Here is a 14,040-nt window from a genome sequence, read left to right as displayed (position 1 = left end):
TATATTGCTGACAATTATATGCATGTTCACTTCCATAGTTGTTGTAAAACTTTGCGTCGCTTTAGTGGCTGTCCCCTAGGCTGCACGAATCTGAGACCTAACAAGTCTTCGTTTATTTCAAATTTGTTCACATTGAAATTTTTATTTGCATGTCCAAATATATAAGTGTAACGTAAAATTAAGTAGAGAGTGGAAGTGGTAATATTTTAAGCTTTTGTGAAATTTATATTCATTTAGTAGCAAAAAAATCATTAAAATAAACCCAAAAAAAAGACGATAGTATAAACAAATAGGCATACAATTCAAATCTGTAACATTTCGTTACTTCTCATTTGTACAGGTACGTGATAACGAATAATGTATAGATTAAACTTTATAGGAAATGAAATGATTCACATTATAAAAAAAATCACAACGACTTTAGATTTTAATTGCAGGATATCATGGAGTCACTTCAAAATTCAAATGCAGATATGAAAGAAAATATAGAAAGGTTGTGTAGATTACAAACAGGTAGAACATACTATTATTTGTTCATTCAATAGTGTTCAATTTGAAATCTGAAAGAAATACACTCATACCATATTCATAAATCCAAAATTAGCAATGCAAGCCTCTCTCTTTATAATCTTTTTAATTATACACAAACATAATACAAAATTGATTCTAAAAAAGTATTAATAAATAGTTGTAGGCAGACATTCCGCATTATTGCAACAGGAAAGCCAACAAACATCTCTTGAAAAGGAAGTTCATGACTTTCCAGCGTAAGAGAGAGCTACGAGTGAAAAAGTATAAAAAAAAATAAACATAGTTCATTCTCTTGATTAATGCTCTTGCTTAGTCGAAGCTTTTAGCAAAGTATTGAAGGCATAGTTAGATTTTCCGGTGGACAGTTGGTAAGTATACAACACATGTGTATGTCCATAGTACAAATGCGTTTTTTTTCTTTTTCAGAAGGGTCGAAGAGACAAAGACTCATCGGTATGTTTAACATATTCTTTCTTATAATTATTCCCCTTACAACCTATTTTGATCCTAAAATAAATATAATTTGTTTTTTTCGATCAAATATATTTTATAGATGTTATAGTTATTGCTCGTTAATAATATGTCAGATATCTGTGTTAGTATGATTTATAAAGGAGTGCGTTTTTTTTTTCAAATTCTTCAGTGCACACTTTTTGTTAAATTAGATAGTTTAGGCTTAAAATTTAATGATAACGCAAATAAACAGTGACACTATTATTAATAAGGGACCGCAAACTGTATAATTTACTGCGTTTGACAGCATTAAGGTTTTTTTTGTACTTCATAGATAGGCTGGTACATGTATTTCATGAAATAGTGTCATTATTGTAACAGTTAGTTTTATTTAATTTGTATCGAATTTTGAATGTTCAAAGTCCTTCCATACGATTGTTTTATTGTTTAAATAGTAATTTACCAGGAGCAAAAACAAAAGTAGAAAAAAAACTACTACATGTATTAGATTTATTCGATATGTGTCATCTATTCCGAATATCCAATTGTTAGTGATCTTGGGTTTTTTTCATATAGAAAGCGAAAATTCGTAATAAAATTCTTTCAAACAGTGAAAAGTAAAATTACCAAAATACTGAACTCCGAGAAAATTCAAAACGGAAAGTCCCTAATCAAATGGCAAAACTAAATGATATCAACATCAAACGAATGGACAACAACTGTCATATTCCTGACTTGGTACAGGCATTTTCAAATGTAGAAAATGGTGGATTGAACCTAATTTAACATTGTTTAAAAGCACTAAACATCTCACTTGTTTGACAGTTGCATCAATTTCCATTATATTTACAACGATGCGTAAACAAAACAGACATAATAGATAAAATTGTCAAAATAGGGGTACAGCATTGCAAGATCTTTGAAATTTTCTACAATCGACAACTGATTCAAGCAATCTATAAAATATGTTGTTTCAAAATAACATTGAAACATAGGTTTGAATAAAAAAAAAAAGATTATGTAGGATTGCCAATGAGACAACTGTCCACAGGAGACCACAACAATACAGAAATGAACAACTATAGGTCACCGTACGGCCTTTAACAATGAGCAAAGCCGATACCGCATAGTTAGCCATAAAAGGCCCCGATATGACAATGTAAAACAATTGAAACGAGAAAACTAACAGCCTTATTTGTATAAAAAAAAATTAACGAAAAACAAATATGTAACCCATAAATAATCGAAAACTACTGAATTACAGGCTCCTGATTTAGGACAGGGGCATACATAAATAATGTGGCGGGGTTAGACATGTTAGCGAGATCCCAACCCTCCCCCTAATCTGGGACAGTGGTATAACTATAAAACTCAGTTGAAAAAGGCTTAACTCATCAGATGGACAAGAATACAAGTGGGCGTGGTCGGGTACTTGTATATCCCGACAACAAAAAGACACTTGGAACAGATCTGAGAGTACTCGCATTTATATGAAAGCTAGTTCAAAGCCACTTAATACTAATAAAAAAATCATACATCTTAGACTAAACTATCAATCCGTACACATCCAACATCAAATGGATTTAGTGTAAAGACGTAAAAAACAGTCAGAAAAAAAACATGACCGTGTGCAATGCTAATTAAGTAACAGGTATCGACAGATTGTAGATCCATAAATGTGTATATGTATATAAAATACTACTAATATTTGTTTTTTATATACTGATAACAGAATTAATATTTAAACCAATTAAAACAATATTCAATGATTTTATTACGGTGTTGAGCTTGTAACCTTTCAGAAAAGTTTTTTTTTTTAAAGGAGCAATAAGTTGATAAGGATCATTTCTAAATTTCCAGGCATGGTTAACAACATTTCCGTAAAAATGAGGATGTGCTATCCCGTTTTAAATAAGGTACAACCAAACTTCAAACCAAGTTTATGTTTTATTCTGAAAATAAGTGTATTATGTACTCTATTATTTACTGCTAAATTATAAGATTGATCGTTTATATAAATATACAACGTTAATTTCCATTGTTTAACGCGAGCGTACATTTTAAATGAATAAAATGAATGAAAACTACGGTTCCTAATTTGTGCATTGTGATTAGAAATTCGTATGTATAATCACTTTCATTGTCTTGTATTGTTCTGGTCGTACTATTGCAAATAATCAATTTCATGACTGCATCATCTGTTTCTATCAGTTTACCATAGTGCTATCACATTGTAAAGTTAGAAATTAATGGTAAACCCTAGTTTTAAGTGTTTTAATGTCTTATTTTACCGTTTTAATTTATTGAAATAACTGCACGATCTGATTTTCAATTAACAGTGGTAAGATAATCGTTGGGAAAAAATCCTGCTCAAACGTTTGTGAAAGACGGTTTTAACTTTGAATTGTTGCGATAGTTTATGTTCTCTGTTGAAGGCACTTGTATATAGTGACCTGCAATACAAGTACTGTTCCATAAATTTAGATATATGTCTTCTGTTTCTGTCCCTGACCCATGTTTTCTGTATTCGGCATGTGTAGCGCATCATGACATGAGACATTGTTACGTGTACCGTTCTGAACTTTCGTGCAGGACTGCTTTGTGTTGGTTTTTTTTACATGGAACTCCTGACCAGACTTTAACTTTTTTACACTTGACCTATGCACTTTGGGAGTGTCATCATGATACAGTGTGTTCCTTTGTATATTACCCTGACCTAGAAGTATAATTCTGAATTGACCTTGCTTCTAAATATGTAGCATGAAAATGTATTGTCATAAGATGGTGAGTCTTGTGGCACGAGCAATTAAATATAATCTTGACATTTGCCCTCATTGTAAAACTTGTATATTGTGTTTGAAGTATGTAGAGAATTGCCTGATTGCACTCATATCCCATATTCTGATATCTATATTAGATATATAGATATATTTGTTAGTTTTGTGTACCACGATGACCCTTTCCTCAAAATCTGCTTTATGGTGTATTTTTTTGTCATGGAACTCTTGACCAGTCTATGACTTTTTGACTCTTGACCTATGCATATTGGGTATGTCTCTTGGTAAGATAACCTTGACAAAGTCAGGAGTCTCTGGTTTTAGTAAGTCTTGTATGTTTTTAATTGTAAGTTCGGTTTTATGTATGGGAGTTTGAACTAGTACAAATTTTGTTGAGGGGCCATCTAAAGTCCGCCCCCGGGCGAGTGATTTTCTCACTTTGTTAAAAACCCATTGGTGACTTTTGACTGCTTTTTTGCTTTTTTGTGATGTTACTGTCTCTTTAACACATTTCACATTCTCATTCTCAATTTTTGATATGAAGAATGTTTTGATTAAATGAAAACTAAATTTATTAATTGCCGTGAAAAATAAGAAAGAATATTTACTGCTTCAGTAGCACCATGTGCTGCCAGTTGTGATAGCTAGATAATTCAAAATGTTTCAATCATTTTACCTTGGATTTCATTTAATGGGCATGTAGATATGGATAGTCTGTTTAAGCATCTTAAAAACCACACAGAAGGTATACGCAAATCAATAAACTGAACTTAGTGCGAAGAACCTTTAAAGTACACTTAGAAAAATAGCACAATCTAGTGAAACACTTTTTTATGCTGGTCACTGCCTGTTATCAAACTGCACCGCAATCCAAAAAAAACCAATGCAAGTTAATTCTAATAGAAGTAGAATCCAAAGGAAGTAAATAAACTGTTTACTGAAATAAATGTACAATATGTCTATGGGCCAAAGATGCCCCTGCTTGTGAAAAAAACACAAGTAAACTTCCACATATATATAGATACAGGATTCACGTAATTTTGACTGTTTAGTGACCATAAGTATTGTGTATATGTTTCAAAACATTTGGTTGAGGCACACTAAAGTTAAAGAACAGAAACAACAGATTTAGCATTTTTCCTATCTTAAGTCTACGTGTTGATATTTGTATCATTAGTACTAGTACCAACTTCTTATATCTAATAACTCATGAACAGTAACACTACCTAATATCGAACTTGATAGATCTGTGTTATGGGGTAATACGTATTACGTATAAGGTTTATAACATTTGATTGAGTTATACTTATTAAAAAGAACGTAAACGCAAATTCAGCATTTTCTATGTTTTTTAAGGAACATGATAACTCTTGAACGGTAAAAGTCAAGCTACCAAATTTAAAATTCAATTTTTTGTATGTGGAAATAAGCTTTGTCCGAGGTTAGGAAGATGGTGGAGACCCCGCTAACATGTTCAACCCCGTCTTATTCAGTATGCATGTGCCTGTCGCAAGTCAGTGGACTATACATTTGTCCGTTTCTTTCCTCGTTTGAATTTGGTTTTATCGTGTGTTTTTCTATGTTGTGATGTCATAATATTGTTTCAACCGGCTGCAAATGTTTGCACCTGTCCTAAGTCAGGAATATAATGTACAGAAGTTATCGTTTGTTTATGTAATTTATACGTGTTTCTCGTTTCTCGTTTATTAAGATTATATCGTTGGTTTTACCGTTTGGATGGTTTTACACTAGTAGTAATTTTGGGGCCATTTTATAGCTTGGGTTCGGTGAGAGCCAAGGCTTTGTGTTGAAGGCCGTACATTGACCTATAATGGTTTACTTTTATAAATTGTTATTTGGATAGAGATTTGTCTCATTGGCACTTATACCACATCTTCTATACCTGTTTGCTCATTGTTGAAGGCCGTATGGTGACATATAGTTGTTAATTTCTGTGTTACCTGGTCTCTTGTGAAGAGTTCTTCTTTGGCGCTCATGCCACATTAGGTGGAAGGTGGGGATCCCGCTAGCATGTTTAATCCGCCTCATTCTGTTTGTATGTACCTGTCCCAAGTCAGGAGACTGTAGTTCATGAATTTTCGTTTGTTTATGTGTTACATATTTGTTTTTTTTTCATTTTTTGTACATAATTTGTCCGGTTTTTTTTCTCTGTTTGAATTGATTTACATTGTCATTTCGGTGCCTTTTATAGCTGACTATGCGGTATGGACTTTTCTCATTGTTGCAGGCCGTATGGTTACTTATAGCAGTTCATTTCTGTGTCATCTAGTCTTTTGTGGGGTGTTCTTATTTGCACTCATGCCACATCTTCTTTTTTTATTTTGTGTATAAGTTTTGTAGTATTTGGTTGAGGCAACTAAAGTTAAGAGAACGGAACCCTTTTTTTTGACGTTCGGGACGAATGGACTAGAGTATCTCCGCAGTTTATGCCCCTTTCCTATGGTACCAACACAGAAGTTCTGACTAGTTTGCTGGAGCTACTCATTCCCACAGCACTGTCATTAACACAAACTGACTTAACTTGACTTAATCCACTTCGTCCCAAAGGGCGCATAGGTCGACTACAGTTTCTCTCCATTTCTTCCTGTCCATGGCTGTACGTTTTGTTTCTTTCCAGGTCATCCCAATTTTACTTAGCTCGGTTGTTAGTCCCCTGTGCCAGGTGTTTTTTGGCCTTCCCCTTTTTCGATGTTCTTGGGGATTCCATTCTAGGGCTTGCTTGGTAATGTTTGTGTCTTTTTTTCTGAGGGTATGTCCGATCAACTTCCACTTTCTTGCTCTTATTTTCTGGGTTGTTTGCTGTTGTTTGGTTCTTCTCCATAACTCATTGTTGGATATTTTGTTTGGCCATCTGATGTTGAGGATGTTTCTCAAACACTTATTGACAAAAGTGTGAATAGATTTGATGGATGCAGCAGTTTATCTCCAGGTTTCTGATCTGGTTACGAGTAAGAGGGTTTTCTTCTCTAGTCGTTTCTGTAATGTAATATTTTTTACAAGTTAGGGGTGTTGGCCCTAAGCTAAACCTTCTACGTGAAGGGTCGGGTTGTTCTGTAGGGGTTTTCCATCCCTTAGACGATTGCTGTTGCTAGCGAGTTCCATCGACCTTGGTTTTCTGTTTGGATTAACTTCCATAGCCTTTGACTATTCCCAAGTCACCCACAAGGCAGTGGGGCATTTAACCCATGACTGGGGCATGGTTGATGAGAGCCAGGGCGTGTTCACTCGTCGGCGGGCCTGCACTCTACATCTCTAAGGCCCTCGCTGCTCTGAGATTCCCTGCAAATTAGCCTGAGATACTAGATCCCATTATCCGTGTATTAACTCGAGGAGTCATTGCAAGAGTCTTGATGGTGTAGAGGCTTTGTACCAACAGGAGAGGCTGACGCACTCGACTCTCTTTTCTAGCTGATGGTGGATGTTAAGTCTATGTCCACACCACACTAGACGCATATCACCATCCTGTGTGCAAACACACCAATACACAATTGTATTATAAAAATATTCAATCTTCATTTTGATTTGATTCTTTTTGGCCTATAATGATTATATGCATGCCTTAATTTCACAAGTAGTATCAAATTTGACAAATTTATTGTACATATACATTTTTGTAATATTTTATAGCTTATTTTTCAATCAAATAAAGCTTACAAACTTAAATTGATCATCACTTTCTTTTTATATGTCTTTTAAGATTCCGTTTTAAACAAAACGATTTGTTACATATACTTCATACGTATTTCTATTAAATCTGAAATAATAACAAAGCAGCTATTAAATAAAATGCATTCGAACTTTAAATGCACATTTAAATATATATGCAAGTCGTCAACTGGCTATTGGCTAGATTCATATGTCGTTGGCCAAGTGAACGACAGGTCCTAATTTTGTTGTTTTAAAACGTCTAGAAATATTAACGGAAATAAGAAATGAGTAAAGGGAAATAAATAAAAACAGACGACTGATTTAAATAAAATAATGTTCGATATATTGTACCATTTAGTTTTATTTTAAATCTAAACCATGCTTTATTTTTATCTAGTTTCCTAATCCAAATTATTAGAATGAGAAAATAAATACCTGACAGCTTCTTTTACCGTCGATCCTAAAATGTTGATTGTTATAAAACAATTTTAGCGTCTTTGACCAACTTTACCTTTTCATTTGGATACTTGTGGTTACCTTCTCCAAGTTCAATAGGAACATTAGAATAATCTAGAAAAGAACCCAGATGGAACCAAGAATTCGTGTTGCTATAACCAAACAACCCGGATGTTGAACCAGTTACCATGGTTTCGAACCAAAGAACCCGGATAGAACCAAGGTTCAGAACCAAACAACCCAGATGGAACCAAGGTTTAGAACAGAGTGCCCGGATAGAACCTTATTGCATTCGGAATTCTCATGACTTTTTATACCTTCAATGTATTTTCCAAATCATTTATTTATTTAGTATACTGATATATAATTTTCAAAATGTTATATTTCAAAAATATGAAATCTTGCTGATAGAAAAATTCTTATTTAGAAAGAGATTTTGTGAAGCACTTGACAAACCAAGTAATTGACATTGTTTAAAGGATATTTATGTAGGTTACATGTAGGATATCTAATACAACGAAGGTAGATCCAGTTCTTCAACTGTTGTACAGATTGTAAAATGTCGCCAAATGAACATCTCCGTCTGAATATGACCAATCAGAAAAGACACATAGTCACTTTTGTCGTTACATTTGTGTAAGGTTTCCCGTGTAAAACTGAAAAATCTTAATCTAGGAAAGGCCAGTTATTGCTGTTTATACTTGATTCATCTTATACTTTGTTCCTTTGATTAAATGTTGCCAGTATTCTTAAAGAATTCTTTATTGTTTATCGAAAAAATACCATTAAGATAACGATAAGCCATGATGATTTATCAATTGCAAGAAATTTAGACGGGTCATTACTGAGTTTGGCAAAATATACTATGATTTATAACAGTAGAGGGACGAGTTTGCTAATTTCGAGACAAATTTGATTACTGAGGAAATATTAACTTCCGTGCCATATTTACTTCAGACAACAATTACTTTGTAAGCTGTTTTCGTGGACGGTTGGAAACCCAAACCGCTTTTTGCGTACTTAAAGTATGTTTCTTATTATAAGATATGTGTTTTTGTAAACTTTTATTTTTTTCTTAACGTTTTATTTCAATATCCACAAGATCCGTACATTAAAACTTATATAAATCAAAAGATTTTTGTACAGATTTTTACAATAGTTGAAAATGAGTCTATTAAAACCTGGCAACATATTTATTTAAAGGTGAAACATCAGCAGAACTTGATCACCATAGAAAAGACCAGACATATACAGAAATAAAGGCCGTTACAGCATGTCTTCAGATGCTCGATAACAGTAAAGTGTTGATATTATCTGGTAGGGAGGGCAGTGGGAAAAGTAAAAATAGCTTAGAAATACTAAGACGAATAAAAGAAAAACATCCAGAAACTGACGTTATCAAACTCAAAAGACTAACTCAGTTTTCAGATATTATAAAAGAAGATGCAGTGACAGTAGTTCTGTTTGAAGATGTTTTCGGAAGAATAACAAAACAGTTTTGTGAGAATACTGATGAACCAATACTTGATAGTTTACATTCCTACATTAAATTAGGCAACGTTAAGGTAATTTTTGTTATTTGTAACACCGTCAAACAAGAATGTCAAAGTCTTTTGTCATCACATGATATTTTCTATAATAACATTGCTTATCTTGATCTAAATTCTGAAGAATTCGAATTATCATATAAGGAGAAAGAAAGTATTTTAGTTAACTACTGTACAAAAAATGAAATAGATATAATTTACAAAGATGATTCTTTTAATCATAATGATAGAAATATTGACAAAATAAAAGTGTCCAGTATCGACAAACCGGATGTGTCGTGTCGTATGTCTGCAGATAATAAATGTTTAGTTATAAACTGTTCGGCTATAGAAGAAATGATAAGCAGCGACCCATATCAAGGATTCCCGGAATGTTGTCGACTATTTACAAGGAATAAAAACATCACAAAATTAGGTGCAACTTACTTTAGATATCCTTTGAAAAGTTTATTAAAAGAAATTGAGAGTATGAGAATGGAAGGCAAAGCCAATGATGTAAAGGGGCTTAAATATGTAATATTGCTTTATATTCTGTTAAATCAAGCTCAATCAGCCGGGTCATTACAAACAGAATCCCATGATCGAGTATTAATGTCAATAAACGAAAACGGTATTGATGTTCTGGCCCACCAAACACTGTTCAAAGAATGTTATAGTAGAAATATAGGACTAAATGTGCATGACATTATGTATCTTTGTGAAGAACTGACGTGTAGATATCTGACCAGAAAAGAAAACACAATATATTTTCAACATCGGACATTCCAAGACAGTGTTCTCATTTCTTATTGTAAGATAAACCCTAAAGCCATTATACCACTGCTTAGCATTGACCATATGGTAGATATAGTTCGCCCACAAAATTATATGGAACAGGAAGAAGAGATTTTTATAAAGATACCAACAATATATTATCCTGAACTTGCCGTAAAGATCATTTCATTTTTTTATAGTGATCAGCGATATGCCGTGAGTTACCGTGATAAATTAATGGAATCAAAAATCATTTCAGCTAACGACGAAGATCTTATTTATGAATTGATTAGTTGTTTAAACAATTTCATTGAACCCCAATTGACGTTTCCATTGAGCAAAATATCATACATCCGTCATTACTTTCCGTTATATTTACTCAGAAATATAGGAAAGCTTGATGGCACGGGGTTAACCGTTTATCATAAACAAAATCATATGTTGATATCAGTTATCCTTAGAGACAAGAATATTCCCATCTGCGTAGATCCTGATATTTCTCTGAACAATGCATTGAAATTTAAACATATAGACATTATCAAATGGTTGCTAAAAAATACCGATCATTCACTGATCGATTTTGAAAATGTAATTTGATATAATGGGGGTTGTGTAGCTCTAACTTATGTTGAATGTGTACAATTTATATTACAGAATGTAAAGCATGATATGATTGATATGACAGAGTTATTTATGAATGTGTGCTGCAGCAGTTACAACGAAGAAAAACATGCAATAGATTGCATGATGGATAATGTCGATCATTCTTTAATAGATTATGATAAATGTATAGATGAAATGTTGGGACTTGGCGCTTTGGGTATGTTCATTGATTCGATTTTGTATATAGTAAAGAAAACTAGCCACATATGTTTGAATATCAGTAACGTAGTAAACAAGTGCTGTCAATATGGATCCTCTGCCGTAATGTTTAAGGTGCTGCATAACGTTGATCATGAATGTTTTGAGAAAGAAGAATTCATCAATAATATGAATCCTGATATTGATGATCACACGGGTTGTTGGAATAAAATTGTACAACTGATTTTACCTTGAATGAAGTATGGCGACTTTATCAGATTTGTTAAAAAGGCATATGATTATAGATGGTTTAAAGTTTTAGAATTATTAATTGCACACATCAGCGATTTATCAATTGATTTAGTACAATTGGTAGAGAATCTCTTTAAGCAGTGGGATGATTATGATGAGGATGGGCAATATTATTATAAAGACATTGAAACTTTTTTTCGACTTTTGCTGAAATATCATAGTGACAATATCGGCGTTGCAGAAATGATAATGGAAAAAGCATGTAACGTTGGATCCCATCGTATTGTAGAGGAACTACTATTGGACAAGTTTGACAATATATCATATTATCTTAATAGAACATTAGATAAATGTTTGTCTCAAGGTTTGGATAAAATATTTGTAAGTAATAACGGAGGCTATGGCAAGCTACTAATGTTATTTATACAAAGGGTAAACATCAAATTCATTGATTTAGATAGTTTAATGAATGATGTGTGTAATATTGGTCATACATCAGCTGTTTTGTGGTTACTAGAAAATAATTATTCACATTGTTTCGATTTGAGAAATGTACTAAACAAAGCCTCCTATCATGGTGATCTTGAACTTGTCAAATATCTTCAACAAACATACAAAACAGGAGATTTTGATTATAAAACTGCAATGGTTAAGGCTTGTCAAAATTCGCAAAATAAAATGTTGGATGTTTGTAAATGGCTTTGGGCAAACACTGACCGAGATTGGTTTGATATGAAGGTAGCACTGAATAATGCAAGTAGATATGACAATACTACAGTTGTGGAATGGATTCTTACTGATGTTGACACAGAGCTATTCGATACAGAAGATGCTTTGTTCTGTGCTTGTGAACATGGTAGCTATAATACAGTTAAGCTGTTGCTGGAAACTTCTGGTATCAACATATTCGATTTTCAATATGCCATTACTGTAGCGTGCAGGAATGAAAACAATGGTTATACAATTATTGCCAAACTATTATACGAACGTGCTGATAAATCAACAATTAACATACATGCTGTATTTTCAGTCGCATGTAAAAACTATAGGAGTGATATTGTCCAATGGATTATTGAAACTTGTGATCAAAATATAAGTTTTACTGAAACAAGGGACGGAAACAAGGATTCCACTAAAAGTCTTGACAAAAATTTGGTCGACATGGACCAGGCATTAACTTGTATAATCAATATGGTTGCTTCAGATTCACACAAGGAAAATCATAATGAAACTAAAAAAAAACTTGTATGGCTAATCCTTAATCAATGTGATCCCAAAGCAATTTATATTTTCGAACTATTGACAGAAACATGTAAAAATGACTGGATAGAAATTTTTCAATGGATATTAAGAAAAGTGGATAATTCTGGTCTTAATATTGGTGAAGTAATAAATGAAGCTTGCCAAAATGGGGCATTTAAAATAGTAAAATGGTCATTAGAAAATATTAATATACAACTTTTAGATGCTGACAATGTAATGATTGAATCATGCGGCTCTGGTTGGCTAGAATGTTTGGTGTTAATTCAGAAACACTGTAACCAATACAACTTACATGCAGCAATGCTAGAAGCTTGTACCTACGGGCGCCTTGATATTGTCAAATGGCTTTTACAAAACTATAATTATAAGTATTTTAATCTTCCATTACTTTTAAAGGAAACTGCTCGAAATGGTTGGACACATATTTTCTCTAGGCTTATAACACATTTTCAGTTTTACAACTCTGACCTTCAATTTGCTACAAAGGAAGCACTTATAAATGGTAATCAGAGAATTATCAAATTGATGTTATTAGTAGTTGGCAGAGATGCGTTGGATTTGTCTACACCTTTGATTGAAGAATTAGCCGATACAGAAACTGAAATTGTTGTAAATTTCATTTTACGGAATTTTGATCTGCGGCGCTTAGATTTATCAAAAATAATGACAAATGCATGTAAATTTGGATGGCAGAATATAGCATCGTTTATCATTAACAACGATTCAAACTGCCTTTGTGATAGTGCACTTGGTTTGATAGACATATCATCGTTTATTACTGGTAAACATGTCAACTGTCTTTGCGATTTCACATCAGCATTTAACACAGCTTGTATGAACGGAGAAGCAGAAATCGTGCAGCTGTTGATAGTAAATGTCAGCCATAAGATATTTGCTGTGCAGAAAGCAATGCTTTCTACCTGTATAAAAGGATGGGACGAAATAGCTGTATTGTTATTAGACAATTTCGAACACACACAGCTAGATATCTGCAACGCTCTTATTGAAGCGTGTCGCCATGGTGAAATATATGTTGTTCAAGCAATACTCCGGAAGATTAAACATAACCTGTTTGACATCAAAACAGCGCTGAATGAAGCATGTGAAAATCATATGAATGAAGACCTTGTACTGTGGATTTTGAAAAATATTGACCACGAACAATTGGATTTGACAAATGTGAGAAGAAAGGCCGTTAGACATAATTGGAGGACAGTTCAACTTGAAATGCCAGAGGTAGACATTGAAGATCTTAATCAAATCGAACATGAGACTGAAACAGATTATATAGTTATCCCGTAACAGCTTTCTATCAGTTGATACACTTAACCAAACTTCATTGACGACAAGAGGCAACAACCTTGATATAACATTAATTTAAATGAATGGAATTAGGGTAAAGAGTAAAAAGCTAAAAAATACTGAACTCCGAGGAAAATTCAAAATAGAAAGTCCCTAATTAAATGGCAAAATCAAAACCTCAAACACATCAAACGTAGTTTGCTAACTTTTGCAGAATATTTGCCGATGATACAATG

The 14,040-nt window shown here is 33.2% G+C and overlaps 1 protein-coding gene across 1 annotated transcript; it reads left to right on the top strand.

Moving 5' to 3' along the window:
* Positions 1-443: 443 nt before the first annotated feature.
* On the top strand, positions 444-13,804 carry LOC139483446 (uncharacterized). The gene is made up of 5 exons (XM_071267471.1): positions 444-513; positions 958-984; positions 9,090-10,402; positions 10,841-11,006; positions 11,352-13,804. The coding sequence occupies exons 1-5, from the start codon at positions 444-446 to the stop codon at positions 13,802-13,804; spliced, it is 4,029 nt and encodes a 1,342-aa protein (XP_071123572.1).
* Positions 13,805-14,040: the final 236 nt, after the last annotated feature.

The sequence above is a fragment of the Mytilus edulis genome, chromosome 7 (genome assembly GCF_963676685.1).
Source record: "Mytilus edulis chromosome 7, xbMytEdul2.2, whole genome shotgun sequence".
Classification (NCBI taxonomy): Eukaryota; Metazoa; Mollusca; class Bivalvia; order Mytilida; family Mytilidae; genus Mytilus; species Mytilus edulis.
Note: the sequence above shows the minus strand (reverse complement) of the source record. Positions and strands in the feature narration are given on the sequence as shown.